Below are 16,250 nucleotides of genomic sequence, written 5' to 3' on the forward strand. Positions count from 1 at the left end.
CACACCTGTGCGATTAAGGGGTTATGCTATTGAAGAATTGCTCATTAATTTATTTAGACATATTTGGTTTTTGTGTGTATTTAGAATATTGTCTTCTCCATATTGATACAGCACCACACCACCACACAGAAAAATCAAACCACTTAATGTTTTTGCTATTTACTCAGAAAATCATACATCCAATAACAAAACAAAAGTTGTAAAAAAGCATCAATAAAAATTCTAATCTAAATGCACATATTCTGCTTTCATTGATTTTATCAAGTGTTAATGGTGGTTGCCTTCCTTTTACAACTAGTTTACAGTCTGTTTCATCAAGCTGTGCAACTTAAAATGCCTCCTTTATGAAATGGATGCTGCAGACCTTTGTTCATTCAGTTGTTTTATTCTTTTCAATGGTTTAAAATTTTGGAGTAGTCCTGTACAGTGTTTAGACAGCACATCTGAAGCTTACTAATAACCATAGTTTCGAACAAACCCTTTCTAGATAAGTGTGATGAAGGAAATAAGGGAAATAATTCATACAGCTAAGGAGAGGCATGCACACATACCAAGTGCTGAAAGAAAAAAAAGAATAGCCATATTAACTATTGAAATTGATGCTTGTTAATCAATGGCGTAACGACTCAACAATAGGTCCCCATATGAAGTACAATCCCCCATCCTCCCCCCGGAATCCGCTTAAGTACCTCTTTTTGGTGTCCATCGTCACTAATAAATAGTACGTAACGGTTATGTTTTTAATCAATGCTCTGGATTACCCACAATTCCAAGTCGTATTGTAAAAAATAAAATACTCAAATACATCATTCTTTTAAGATCTTTATTTTGGTTTTAAACATATCATACGAGTGTATTCTTTACCAACCGTCTAATAAACTATACACAGTTATTAAGATAGTAGTTAGAAGTACCACTGTCTGCTTCGCTATTGGTGTCGTGTTTAAACGGCTCACCATCATGATGAAATCTGCCATGTGTTGGGGTGTAAATAAGGTCTGGTCAGTTGATTTAGTATCAGGTAAGTTTAATACGAATTTTTCGCACCATTAAATTTTCAAAGAGACGTCCTAGTCCACATTTGTGTAGGGGGCCTACCAGGTGTCAGTGACAGGGCCCCGAAGAGGTCAGGGGCCCCTAAGCAACTGCATACTCTGCTTACCGATAGTTACGCCATTGTTGTTAATGACTGTTAAATGGTTGGAGGGTTTATGCCAAACCCTTATCTAGCTTTTGCTAGGAGGTCAATATTATTTTATGATTTTGAGACCAATTCTGAGCACTTATCTTTATCTTTTTTAATCTAGCTCATGTTCAATCACATATTTTTTACTTTTAAACTTACAAAATACTTAGAAAACATAATGATTTAAGATACAAGTTATTATAGGCAGTCAGCTAAATATATTTCAGTTTGGAGAGTTGGGCAACAGTTCTCATGTGATAGAGAAGGTAAACAGATATTTAACTTTTCTCAGTATGTTAAAGCATCTTAAAAGAAGTAATCTTAGGCACTAATTTCCACTCAGTCAAAAGTCAATTTAAATAAATCAATAAATACAATAACAAGCTCACTTAAAATTTAAACAGGTTAGAGTTTAACTGTATATTTTATTGGGGAAATGTATACCTACATTGAGTCTGTTCTTAAACTGTTTCTTAATTTACTAGAATTCTTAAATGACAATTGCTCAGACTGTTGTGTACTACCGGTTATATCAGCATGTAAGAGTATGATCCTGGGATCCTATGTTTCTTTTTCCTGTTGTTGTGGGGAATTCTCTCTGCATCTTTACACAGAAGAAAGATCATAAAGAATTCTGAGGGTGGTGTTGGTGTGGGTCTTTGGTTTTGAGGGGATTGTATTAAGTTGTTTATTGCATTATACAGAACATAAAGGTTGCACCTCCACATGTTTTTGAGGTGATGTAGTAGAATGAAAGGCATCTTTGGGCACCTCTGTCCTCACTGAACAAGTTTGCCACAGTCTCTCACACTCTCACTTGACAAGAGAAAATCCAAGAGGAGAAGAGAGTGCAGAACACAAGGAGATGCTTAGAGATAATAAAAACACCTCTATTTTCTTTTTCTGATGCAACAAAACTACTATAAAACCAGCATGGGGATGATGAAGATAAACTGGTTTTAAAATATTAAAGTACTGTAATTTTCAAACTTGTCCAGGCTCATACAAGTTGTTCTTCCTGAGTACTGATCATTTTACCATTGAGTGCTTTTAGTTCTGAACTCGGCTCCCCATTATCTTGCTTGGGATTCTATGACAGCTCTTGGTTACATAAAAAATATGAAAACTCTCAGCTTTTGTGTTGCCATTTTTCTTGTATGTTTTTTTTTTTTTGTCTTTGCATTGCAGTTTCTATATCTGTCTGGGATGTGTCTTCATTTTGTGGAACATTTTTACTTAGGAAAGTTTTTTCAGTGTTAGGTTTAGATCAGGTCGTTACAGGACAGAGAAAAATGCTTCGAGCTATGCACAGCTGTGAGCTCAAAAATCACGTCCGCAAGCGTCCGGCAAAGATTGAGCCCCAAACAAGGTCCTCTCCTGCTTCTTATACCTCATGAGTCTATGTGTTGCATCATGTGGATGTTTAGCTGTCCGTATCAGAAACTGACACGCCATCCCATGCACTGACCTGTATGCATCTTGCCTCTATGCCCAAGAATTACAGATAGCTCCCCTTTATCAGACCGGCTCCAAGATGTGCCCATATCCTGTGTATCTTTAAAAGACAAGAAGGCTGTCCTATTTAGATGACCTCCTTACACACAGTGACATCTACAATGTGAAGGAAGGCCCTCTACTCTGTCTAATCTGGCTAACAGAATAACAATGCACATGATGTATAAACTATAAACCTAACAGCAGGATCTCCTGTGCAGAAGCATACTTTTCCCAAGATGCCCTGAGTTTTCATGGAAGGACTTTGTGGGACTGTCTGTTTATGTTTCCTGCACAAATTTGGCCCTCTCTGTATGCATTTGGCAATTATGCCCTAAGAATACATCTTTCCCTCTGAAACTACTCATTTTTTGATGATTGTACTTTTTATCAGATCTGAAAATGGTTTGTATATATGCTCTTTTAAATGCAGCATTCTTATATTCACAATTATCTGGTTTTCTTAACTTTTCAACCAAAGTTAATTTACATTAACACACAGGATGCTTGTCTGTCCATGTTTGGCAAAGAGATGCACATTGCTTATCTGGGGAACACATACTGTAGCACCATGCAGTACATGCAGGTCAGTTGGCAGAGCTGTTGTGATGCAATGTTATGACGCATAAACATAAATTCTGCACGTGGATGTTACCTTGGCACATACTATTGGCTATGAACACCCTTTTTTGGAAACTATTCCCTAAGGACTGCAGCCTCTTTCTGCAGAATAAAGCACCCTGACACAAAACAAAGACTGCTTAGGAATGGCTTGAGGAGCATTTAGCAGGCTAAAGACATTGATTTGGACAAAATGCTCAAATGAATATTATAGTGTCATAAATCTGGTTTGTTGGACTATTTTTAGTTGGTTGGCTGATTGCCTCTCCCTGCTCTGCTCCACTTTGCTAGTTGGAGTAAGCAGATGCACCTATCAGCTCCTAATCACCCTCATTCCTGCCAGCTATCATTTTAACTATTTATACCTGTCTCGTTCAGTTATCTTCTGACTAAATGTCTCCCCCCTTGCCCATAGTGTATAAGGATCGGCCCAGCGTCCGTATGCACTGCCAGCCTTCCTTGGTTCCTGTGTTCAGCCTGCCCTTAATGGTTATTCACTCCCACGTCAGTGGGCTCAGCCATCCATCAGTGGATTTTCATTGTCTTCTTGATCTTGTCATGTTCTACTCAAAGTCTCTACTCTGTTCATTCATCACTTGCACCACCACCGCACCCACATCTAATTTTATGGACACTTTGGCTCTATTCTTGACTGAATCCCCAGGTGTTGTCAGAGGAGTTGCACTGGAGGAAATTCTCCTCCAGGTGCTGGTCCTAGGTAGTGCTATTTCCATCTTAAATCTCAACTTGCTTCTTATTTTTTTGATCTCAAATCTGTTTCCTTCATGTTACCCGATGCTATAAGTTGTCTCCATCTGAGAGGAGCTGTAGATTTCTGCTAGTGTACCTGACATCTGTTCCAAATCATTATTTAATTGACTGCCAGCTTGTCAGTCTCTCGCCAAAGCATCTGTTCCTACCTCTGTGACTGTGGAGACTGCCAGAGCTTCTCCTACTTTCACCATAGGTCAGCTGGATGCCTGGCTTTCTGTCACTGGACATCAACTCGACCCGTAAATTCAAGCCAATTCATGTTAGCCGGAAACCTTGCATCCTGTGCCTTGGGGTCCACTGGATGCTTGGCCTCCTGTAATGGGGAGTCTACTTGATGCCTTGGCCCAATTCACCAGTGATCTGAAATCTAACAAGAGCTGAACTCCAACCAGAGCTTCATCTGTCCAAGCATCAGTGTTTGAGTTGTTTTTTGGTTCACTGGAATCCACTCTTGAGGGAAGGACTTGTCAGGAGTCTGGTCTGCCGTCCTTTGCTTTGGCTATCTCTTTGGTCAGTGTCAGGGTTCTGCCCTCAGTATCGTTTTTTCTTTTTAGTTTCTTTGTAATTGTGTGTCTTTGTAGTTGTTTTCTAGCAGTGTTGTGTTCTTGAGTTGCTCTGTTGCCCCCTTGTGCTTGTTTCCTTTCCCCTTGGCTACCTTCAAGTTAGTTCTATTCACACTCGCTCCGTATCAGCTCATTAGCCCATCCTTTGTTCTGTTCCCCAAATATACACCACCTCTGTAGTTCCTCATTGCTGGTTTCTTGTTGTTTTGTTGTTACTAGGTTTCCTGTGTGTGATTTTCCCTGGCATCTCCTGGTTTTTTGCTTTTCTGTATTTTGGATTTTTGGATTTTTCGCCTATGTTGCCTCGGACTTACCATTAAATCTGCAAACTCATATCTGCCTACTCATCTCTGCATTTGGATCCTCTAAAAACCTCCACCAAACCTTGACAGTTATATAACATAAAATCACATTGATCAGAAGTTCCCAGTTTTGTAAAACAAAACAAGAAATACATTTATTTCTAAAATTTCCAAATTTAAAAGCTCAGCAACATGTACAGTTTCATGAATATGGTTTATTGAATTGTTTTTTGGGGGCTTTTTGGTTGATTGCCTCTTCCTACTTTGTTCCACTGTAGCTAGAGTAAGTTGATGCATGTGCAACTCTCCCAGTTACTCTAATCTCTCCCACCTAATAGGATGCCTATTAATACATTCCTCTCAGTTATTTCCTGCCAGAAGGTCTTCTCCTGCCTCTGTGAGGATTATTTCTTTCTCAGTGTGCAGTCATTCTGGGTTCTTGTGCTCACCCTGTCCTCACTGGTTCTTCACTCCAGTGTCGATGTGCTCTGCCTCTACCTCCCAGTGTTCCTGTGTTCCTGTGTTCCTGTACTCAGTCTTTGCTTACCTGATTCTCATCAACTATCAGAGTCCACAACTGTGTCTGACACTAGTTTGTTCTATTTGAATCCAATCAGCTCAGAACCAGCTATTATCAAGTCGGCTCAAAACCTGTCTCAGTCCTGCTCAGTCATTGTCTGCCTACTCGGGTCTGCAATCAGCCAGTTCAGCCTGTTAGCCTGGGTTCTGCCTTCATCTGCCTCAAGCTTGCTGCTTTCTGTTCTTGTTGTCATCAACTGGTTCAGTCATCCCCTGCCTGCTTAAACTTGCTACCAGCCTACCTTCCTGCATTCAAGAATAATCTTTACAAACTGTTTCATTGAACCCTTTAAACTCACACTTTGTGCCTTGCAGAAACCTCTACTCTCATACTTCTTCTGCCTATCTATAGATAGCATTCAATAATTATGGCTGCCCAGTGAAAACTATAAAATGACTACAGTCGTAAGAAGTATTGTATTAATTTCCCAAGAAACATGTTAAGAAGTAATGGTATTTTAAGAATATATTGATAGGTAGCATTTATGGGTTGGTTTTACTGCTAAGCATTTATGTCGGTTTTAACAAACTTATTTAAAATTCTATATATTTTGTGCCAATTGTTAAGATGTAAATATTAATATATATTCTTCTCATGTACATATCTAACCTACCCTTGCCTAACAAGGCTGTGCTCTTTAGTAATAGTGTGCATTCACAAATAAACAAGAATTAATTTTGTCCTGGTTCCACTACAACCATTTGAGAGGAAACCATTCGGCCAACCATATTGCAGTATTGTGGTTTTGGTTATAACTACTGAGCCCACAGCTGAATCAAAATAAACATAGCAGTACAGGGTATACACATAGTTGCTTCCATCACATCTGTGTTTTCATAATAAATGAGTTATTTGAAAGAGGAATATCATAAAAGCCTAAGCCAGGCATTCCTAAAGTAAGTCCTTGAGGGTCTGCTGTCCTGCAGTTTTCAGAGGTTTCTCTGTTCTTCACAGCGGACTAGTGGTTACATATTGTCAGTGTGGCTTTCCAAGTTATGTATAAGTTGAATTCTTCAACTTATTAAAACTGTACAGTAAGATTTTTTATTTGAGTATTTAGGTTTGTGGCTTTGTGCTTTGCTTTTTGTTTTTTTTTTGGGGGGGGAGGGGTCCAAAATCCTATAGTATACAAAGTTTTATCTCTTCTTGTCCTTGTGTTTGTCTTTGTGTGCATACAGCACTGCAATAAAAGTGCATCTACTTCTTGGATGTGGCTGCTGAAATCATCAATTATTATTGCCAACAAGCCTTGGCCTCGCATCACTCTCACCATGACAACCACCACTTTGATACTCATAATGGCAATCATCAACATGGTAAGTTTATATGGGCAGGTACTGCACTAAGAAATGGCTAACACCTTGTAGAATTAGAATCTTATAAAGTATTTGTTTTAACAACAATTCTCTTTTTTTAAATAACCAAATTATATGAAAAGGTTAAATGATCTTTAATTATCTATAAAATTACCAGATTGCTTAATTGTTTGTGTTTTTCATTGACATTCATCAATATATTTTCTATGAATTCTCCATGTCGGTGTTGTTTTCCATAAACTGATAATATAATATTTAACATTTTAGTTTTCATTTATTTATTGTTGCCCCTTTATTTTTCAGATGTATCCGATTATGGTTTACTTTGATGCAGAGGAAAGATGAATACATAAAGGCTCAGATAAAGAGGGAACAGTAGCCTTAGGCTTGAGACAAGGCTGGCTTTGTGATAAAACATAGTGTCAGGACCCTGGTCTAAAACTTCCCAAAAATCAATTCCGGAGATTATAATCGTGTTTTGCGTCTGACATGGGTCAGACGCTCAGGGCAGGGAACCAAATTATCCTGCCTTTGCTCAGTGGGACAGCAATCCTTGTTTTATCCTGCAGGTTTTCTTTAATGGTCATTATTGAATGTTTGTCACAATTGGCCTCTAACAAGATTGTATTTTCCTCCCGCAAGTCTAATGCTGACTAGTTCATCTATACACACAATAACAAGCAAAGCAAACTGATTAAATGTTTATGTTTTTCTTTCCTATTTTTTTTGTTTTCCCTTGAATAGTAAAGCAGTAATTTTTTTATTCTTTGATTTTTTTGTTCTAGTTCTTTTTGGAAGATGTATCCCCCCCAGTTCAACTTCACAACTCATCTAATGAAACAGTGTTTTACTCTAATGGGCAACCTTTAAACTTCTCAGGCCAAAACAATTATTACCTACCTGTAAGTATGGACAGAAACAGTTAATGAGAAAATGGTTATTATTGCTCCTTTTTCATTATTTGTCCTACAATTAATCAGCCTTTCTGTCTGTCAATCTTTATGCTCTGTTCAGTATTTAATTTACAGTTGCATCCTGGGCCTGATCTCTTGCTCTGTGTTTCTGAGAATAAACTACGAGCTGAAGATGATTATAATGTTGACTGCGGTGGTGATCTACAACATTATTATTCTACAAACACACGCACCTCTGCTGGATGAATATAGCAGATTTCTGTATAAGACTGAAAGCCTTGACAGGTAGGTAATAGGAATGTCTTTTAGGTTTTCATTAGCAGCCAAAACAACAGACTTCCATTTAAAAATGTGGCTATTACACACCTCATTACGTGAGTGTCATTATAGAAAGAAAACAGCTCTGTTGCAAAGTTCCATTAATTACTATATTGCACTGGAAACCCTGCAACAGATTAAAAGTAAAATTGATGTAAAATACAAATACAAGCTAACATTATTCCAAATTCAAATTGCCAAGCAGTGTCTGTCTGAATATTTTAGGTGTGTATTCCATGCTGGTTGAAGACTGGAGGGTTTAAACAAATCTTCTAAATGTAAAGCTCTGGAAGAATCCCTGTGAGGCCCAGTGGCAAATTCAATTTAGGTACACCAGCTGGATATCAAGTACAAGATAGCATCCCTAACCGTGATTTAAGTGGAATTAGACCAAAGTAACATACTGCAGTCTTTTATAATGGGTAAATGTATCACACTCTTGTTTTCCTCGCTTCATGCATTTTACAGCATTGAAAAGCAGCAAAGGCATTCGGAAATGACCTTCTTTAAAAGGTTGGTCGAACAATTTGTTCCTAAGTAAGCCTATTAATTGAGGGTATGATGATCAGAGTCTATTTACTTAAGTAGAAGTAACACTACAACGTTTTTATACTCAAGTAAAAGTAAAAAGAAGTGATCTCAGACATAACTTGAGAAAAGTTAAAAAGTAATTGGTAAAAAGGCTACTCAAGTATTAAGTAAATGTTCAATACACTGTAAATACATTGTAAACATGAGTAAAAAAATTCTTAACTCTTATTACTCTTATCATCGAGAGTATTTACCCTTAATTTGAGTAGGAAAATAAGATGATCTGCCAATGAAATCAATATTTATACCCTTAAAATAAGGTCGTTAGATATTATGCACTCGAAATAGGAGCCTTTTTTTCATATTTTTAATTTAAAATTGTTTTATTCCATGGGCAAAGTGTCTCCCTTAGCTGCACAATTAAAGAAAAAATGCACTTATTTGAAGAAAAAATACTTTTTTACAGTTTACATTGAATTTAATATTTAGAAATGATTCAGACTGACAGACTTTATGTGCTAGTTTGGGTATTTTAAAGGCTCAATTGCATAAAGAATAAAAGAAATTTCACGAATACAAAAGAGCAAAATCATGCTGAAGAAATACTTTTAATAAAACATTTTTTTTACATAACACTTAGAAAATCAAAACTTACAGTGATATCTGTATATATATATGTTAAGACAGAGTAAAAGATGTCCACTGACAATATCTACTGGCACTGCATGTTCACCTAATCTTGAAATAGTTCAAATCACTCAGATGTTAAGAAACTTAACTCAAATATGAGTGGCAATAATTAACTTATTATTCATGTAAAAGTAGGAATTACAGGAATTACAGTAAAACTACTCCTATTTTTTCAAAATATTACTCAAGTAAATGTAACTGAGTAAATGTGATAATGATAATGGTGTAATATGGTGTTTGTTTTGGATACAAAATGTGAAAGATTAGAGGTTCTTTATTTAAATATGATGTGACTATTTATTTAAAGTATAAGTTCAATACTCCATACTGTAAAATTAATCTTAGATGAATGATCTGAAATAGTAGGTTGGACAGCAGTCAGTTGGGGCTGCTTCTAGCATTCTGCATGTGGAGGTGAGTAAATCTGTCCTCTGTGTGGTCTTGATATATGCTGCAGCATTTGAGTGCTACTTTCAATAATTAAGTTTCATTGGAGCACAGAATTTAGGATTTAGATTTTTATTTTTTATTTTATTTTTTTTACGTCAGGCTGCTGCATGTCAGATTTTTTCTGACATGCAGCAGCCTGACGTAGCAGCTGATGACTTTGCTCATGTTTGAAAGCAAATTCATTAAGAGGAAATTGTTCAGTGATGTCTATTTAAGGTATATTACCTTCTCCTAATGAGACAGACACTAACCAAATACACAGAAGATCGACAACAGAGTGCTTTTAGGTTCTATGGGAAAAAAAGATGGAGCTGGTAAAATTTTAATGTGAAGGGGACTTAAATTATCTATCATGAGTCATCACAATATTTCTGACATTGCCCAATTTTTTTTCTCTCCATAGAATTAGCAAATTCTCAGAATGTGGGTATTTGTACATTAAAGCTGTGATATAATTTGAGGTTTTGTATTCACAAATTTTTTTAGGAATAGTTCTCAGACATTATGGGGCTTATAATGGATATCAAATTGACTCTACATATTTTTCAGGCATTGGGGATCAAAAAATTAGGAAATTATTTTCACTGCATCAAAACGTGGGTGTGACCAAGCATTGTATACTTATAACTTATAACTTCCACACACTGGGTCTGAGGTTAATTATAGTTGCTGTGTGTCAACTCCAACCAGCAATAAAAAGCAATCTAGGCTGACATGTGATGGGCGTGGCTTGATTTCTTCACAGTGCCCCCTAAAATCACTAAAACAATCAGCCCAGGGCCACAGTATTATGAAGATTGGAATACATGCATATTCCACCAACAAATACAGAAATAACAATTGAAGCCAAACCCAAAGGAACTTGAACATTTTGGATCATGTGGGTGTGACCAAGAATTGAAATATAACTTTTTACCATAAAAAATAATGTGCTATAACTTCCACCAGCAGGGTATGAGTTGAATATGGGCCAAATTGACATAGGAGTCAGGGTGCAGTTCCTGGGGTCCCAATAGGCCAAGTGCCGTTTGCTGCTTTAGCCATCTTTGTTATTGCCCCGCTATTATGAGATTCAGCCTTATTTTAGCCTTATTTCAAAAGGAGCTAACTCAGTGTGCTATGCTCCTTTCTAACATTTCTGATGGGCTCCCTCTTATTTTCTAAAAGGAAATTCTGAATTCTACAAAATATGTTTACATCATTACTTACATCCATAATGGTGGATTGGGGCTTCATCAAAAAGGGCGATGGTTCCACTGAGTTTGCTCATTGCAATACTCTCTGAAACAGGTCCACACAAAAGTTGGAGTTATTCGGGAGATAAGCTGTCATTGTTTGTGTTAAAGTTCTAATTGCTCTTAATGAATAGCTGTAGTCAATGCAGCATGACAGTGCCACGCTGCAGTAAGAATGCCAATGCCTCTTGTCGCAGCAAAGCAGAAGTGACAGTCTAGGCTGAGTGACAGCTTAGAATAAAACGGTCTGCTAACCATTCATGTGGCATGTGTCTGTGTTGATTGTGATCTCTATGTGTAATTAAATAGTCTAAATCTAATTATTTTCTCTTTAAAATGTTCAGTTGCTTTCTGTGAATCTCTTTTCATTAATTAGATTTGCCATTATCATTACTATCTAACAAAAAAGTATTTATTTTTTATTTCTTGGCTACTTAAGACCTGGAGTCCTCAAGGATCTGAAGACCATGGGCTCCATCTCTCTTTTTATCTTCTTCATCACATTGCTGGTTCTTGCCAGACAGGTAGGCCTTCATGTGATTATTTTTTTTTTATTTATTAACTTTTTTTATGCATGCTAGATTATACAACTTCTGAAGATGTACCAAAAGGTATCTCTGCAATCTTTTATCTGTCTATTTGTTTCTTCATGCACCTAAATTTGGAGCTGTCAAATCATTTTTTACTTTCTTTTCTCTCATTTCCTCTCATGATATTCTTGATGCTCTGTGCACATGGTCTGCCGATTCCAAATATAGCTTCATCTCTATAACTCGTTTTTTCTTCACTCCAGTGTTTTTCTGCAGTCAGACTGTTTTTATTTTAATACTCTGAATTCCCCAACCTAAAGTTAATGATGCCCCAGGTTTAGTTTTTCTTTTTCTTAAGACGCAAATTAGGTTTTCTGGCTGGTTGCAATCTCTAAAACAGCTTGTCGTGATTGATTAGCTTCTTCCAGAAAAAAAGCAGTTTGAATAAAACCTGACTGAAGCTAGATATCTGCCTCTAAACTTAATTATCACCGAGGGCTCTGGGCAGTTTTTCACAGTGAACAAAATCTTCCTTAATGGATTTAGAGTTCTTAAATATCAAACCAGACACAGGATCAAGGATGCTTTCTGTATATCCTTTACAAGCTTGATTTGTTTTTTCTTACCAACATGCCACAGGACCATATTTGATTCACATGGTGGAGGTCTCATAGTGTCATGCTTAAAATTTTACTGCTCTGCTTTTCATTCATTTATTTTTCACAGTCCGGTTGTTTAAACTTGAAAGCATTTTACTAAGATTTAACATGAGGGATTACCAGAAAATACAAGGCTACATAACTGTGAGGGGTAAGAAACTTCATAGACCATTTTATTTGGCTTTCACATTTTCCATTTGTAGTTATCCTTTCAGGATTGATCCACATAGAATATCAAACTTTGATTACAGCTGCAAGTCATTTTAGTTACGTCTCTACCCGCTTCGAACATCGAAAGAATGAAATTTGTGATTATTCTGTTTTATGAAATAACTCTAACCCAGTCAGATTAGATAAAGACCATCTGGGAGAACTCATTTCAAGTTTTGTTTTAAAATGAGTCAGATTTAGGAATTTCTCTTGTCTCTTTCTGTGTAGCACCTAGTAAAAAGGTAGGCTGTTTCCTCTTTGTGGTTTGAAATTGACTCCATCTAACCTCCCATAAACATGGCCAGCTTTCCTGTCCATTTCTATTATACGTTGTGAAATGGAGAGATTTTAAACTATACTGTTGAAAAAAATAAAGGAACCATCTCAACAACACAATGTAATTGCAAGTCAATCACTGTTCTTGAAAATCAACCTTTCCAGTAAGAAAGTAGCACTGATGGCGAAACAGTTTCATCTGCTGGTTTGAATTGAATATAATATAATTGAACTTTATTGTATCTCACACTGGAGAAATTAACTCTCTCCATTTAGCCCATCTCCTTGGGGAGCTGTGAGCTGCCACTGTGCAGGGCCCAGGGAGAGTGTGGGGTTAAAGATCTTACTCAGGGACGCTGAGTGGCAGTCTCTGTAACCACTAGTCCACCACAAACAGAGAGTAGGTGGAAATGAGAGGCCATTAGCAAGCCAACTGGTAAAGAAGTGGTTTTGCAGGTGGTGACCAAAGACAATTTCTCATTTTTTTCCTTTCTGAATGATGTTTTGGCTGCTTTATCAATGCTCTCGCCCATAAAGGTAGCAAGAGGTGGTGTCTGCAACCTGAAGAGGGGGCTCATTAAGTGCAGCTTGGCAAAAAAGGCACATCAATCTGAGCTGTGGGAAGAATGTTTGCTGTGACCTGTGCTTTTCACAGATGAGAGCAAGTTCACACTAAGCCCATGTAACAGATTTCGATGTGTTATCCAGAGCTATCATATTTTCCTTGTGCATGATGGTGTTAAGCCTCTTGTGGCTTCAGTCTCAGTAGTTCCTGTATGTTTTGTTCCACCCACCAATCTCAGGAGGAGAGAGTGAAGAAGCAGAGGGGACTGTTTCTTTGGACAACCCCTCTAGTTCACCTCCATATGTGCCACCTATGGTGCATACCCACTTTTGCACCGCTGCACCAATGCCAAATTACATCACAGGCTGTCCAGGAGTTGAATGATGGCCTGCCAAAAAACAGATTGAAACCATGTAGAATTAAAAATGAACTACGCCTGTAGGAGCTATTTCTCTATTTTTGTTTTAGAACTTAGATTATTTAGTTAGTTTGTATTTATTTGGTTATTTGTTGCATTTTTGTTTGAAAGTAGTTGCTTATAATACAATTATTTCTTAGTAAATTGTTTAATTAGGTAATTGATTTTGTTTGGGTGTCTGGTGTATAAATACATGGACTCCAGGTAGCTCAGGTGAAAAGTGGGTGGGCTTATGGTTTTTTACCAGTCTTCTAGTCTTCTAGCTGCAGTCTACCAGGCCTTTCAGAAGGCAAATCACTCAGCCTTAATCAGGTGAAATGAGCACAAAGGCAGAAACCAGGCCAGGAGATGTGGCAAGTAGTCTTTTTGAGTTTGTATCATGTTTATTTTTCCCGAAGAAACCTGGAATAAACTCACCGAACTGCATTTTTCACGTATTTTGAGAATTTTTTGTACTGCGTAAAACCAGAAACCCACTATTCCTCAAGTGACTATTTGATTTACATTTATTTTTTGCTTTTTCATTTTTAATTTTTTTCATAGACAACTAGTCACTACAACGCCGATCGATCTGTAAGGAAGCATCACGTAGAAACAGTTCGCAAAAGGGAGGGACTCAATTCTTCGAATTGATTGGGTACCTGCTTCCCATGTTGAGTTTTTAGCCCATCCCAGCAGCATTAGCAGTTTGATTTCTTTCAGAACTAGTGGAGTTAACGATTAATACAAACTCCTACCTAATCCGGTATCGGGGAACATGCAACCGTCCTACCACCCAGAAAGGCTTTTATTTGCTTTGCAAAGAGAAAAAGAGGGTATTCCAGCTAAAACCAGTGCAGCCATGTTTGTTTTGTTTCAGCCTTCTGCCTCTGGTTCATGCGTTGACGTCATACACAGAAACATTTCTGTATCGAGGCCAAACGTATCTGCTGGCTCCTTGTAACATTTATTTTTTTGAGCAGTGTATATTAAAAATGCAAAAGCAGAAAGGACCACTGAAATATGTGCAACCTCAAGGGTTATTAGTAGCTGCAGTTAACACCTTGTGTTTTCTGAAGGGTTGTATTTTATAAGATTTTTCACCTTCATCATTGGAGCATTACAAAAATATAAATAAGTGATATAATTTTATTTTAACAAAGCTGCAGTTGTTACTGTTTAACAGGTTGTCTTTAATACAAATGAATGTCTTGAGATTTTTCTTTCCCTTCCAGTGCCAATGTTCAGATTTATGTCATTTATGTGTGTTTTTCTGTGCTTAATGGAAGCAAGCTTTACTGATATCTCTTCAGTCTCTTCACCTCTGTGTCCTCTTGTAACAGAATGAATATTACTGTAGGTTGGACTTTCTTTGGAAGAACAAGTTTAAAAAAGAATGTGAGGAAATTGAAACAATGGAGAATCTCAACCGGGTTTTACTGGAGAATGTCCTTCCTGCACATGTTGCAGAACACTTCTTGGCTCGCAACTGGAAAAATGAGGTTGGTGATTTTTTTTTTCCTACTGGCACATACTGTATTTGTGTATGATAATATAAGCTTTGTTGGAAACGTATACAGATTTAATGCAAATGTGGTATAATTACCAGCGTTATAGATTTGTTATGGTGTTTTTTCTTAACTATTATGCCATGCAGCAATTAAAATATCTTCCAACAAAGCTTATTTTCTTCACACTTAAAGGACTAGTGGAGGATGTTCTTTTTCCGGTGGATCATCAAAATAAGTGGTCCTCCTAATTGTCAGTCATTCTGGTGATATATTTACGGAAGGCCGTCCTACGTGCTCATCCCCATTTTTACTTACCGGTGGTGAGTTTGACATAGTGGAAAAATAGCAAATCTTCTTTTGGAAAGTAAGCTTGTATGAGTGATTCAAACAGCAACTTTTACACAGAGCGTGCACGAGGAGAAATGGGCTCGTACATGCTCTTACACCCTTTTAATAGAAGTTCCCTTTTGAGAGCGGGTACAGGGTTGTGCATGTGCTTTTTTTTTGTAGGTGGAGAAGGGGGGGGTCTTTTCAAAATTTCTACACTATACATTTAAATCCTTAACTTATTGCGCTCAGATAAAACACTTTTAAGAGCTTGCTTCTTTAAAATCTGTTTTGTGGGCTGCACTCATTGTGAGGGCTGTGAATGACTGCAGGACTGGATTGTTGAGACTTCCCCACAGTAGTTAAGCACATAATATCTCAGTATGAAAACTCATTTATTTAATTTATTTTATCTAATGCCTAGATTTCATGACCTGGTGCCGAGGGTGTCTGCATCTTAGTAGTTACAGTAGTTGAATGCTCCTTCTGTTACATGTCTGTTACATGTCTCTGGTCATAGAGCTTGGCTCCCAAAGAAACACCTTATGTATATTACTTTGTGTAGCCACATGAGTTGATTGAAATTAGTATTCCTAAGGTATTAAGGTGCACCTTAATTGTGGCAAGATGTGAAACACTCAGCACTTGTATACACTCACCGGCCACTTTATTAGGTACCCCATGCTAGTAACGGGTTGGACCCCCTTTTGCCTTTAGAACCGCCTCAATTCTTCGTGGCATAGATTCAACAAGGTGCTGGAAGCATTCCTCAGGGAGTTTGGTCCATATTGACATGATGGC

General features: G+C 37.4%; 1 protein-coding gene across 1 annotated transcript in view; it reads left to right on the forward strand.

Moving 5' to 3' along the window:
- LOC107084393 (adenylate cyclase type 2-like) overlaps positions 1–16,250 on the forward strand; it is a 57,425-nt gene that overhangs the window by 33,451 nt on the left and 7,724 nt on the right. Inside the window, exons 15-20 of the mRNA XM_015374206.1 lie at positions 5,360–5,468; positions 6,699–6,836; positions 7,622–7,738; positions 7,851–8,035; positions 11,414–11,498; positions 14,955–15,113. Of these exons, the coding sequence (XP_015229692.1) occupies positions 5,360–5,468; positions 6,699–6,836; positions 7,622–7,738; positions 7,851–8,035; positions 11,414–11,498; positions 14,955–15,113 (793 nt within the window). The remainder of the gene's footprint in view (positions 1–5,359; positions 5,469–6,698; positions 6,837–7,621; positions 7,739–7,850; positions 8,036–11,413; positions 11,499–14,954; positions 15,114–16,250) is intronic.

Source organism: Cyprinodon variegatus, unplaced genomic scaffold (assembly GCF_000732505.1).
Source record: "Cyprinodon variegatus isolate N-32 unplaced genomic scaffold, C_variegatus-1.0 Scaffold99, whole genome shotgun sequence".
In the NCBI taxonomy this organism is placed as follows: domain Eukaryota; kingdom Metazoa; phylum Chordata; class Actinopteri; order Cyprinodontiformes; family Cyprinodontidae; genus Cyprinodon; species Cyprinodon variegatus.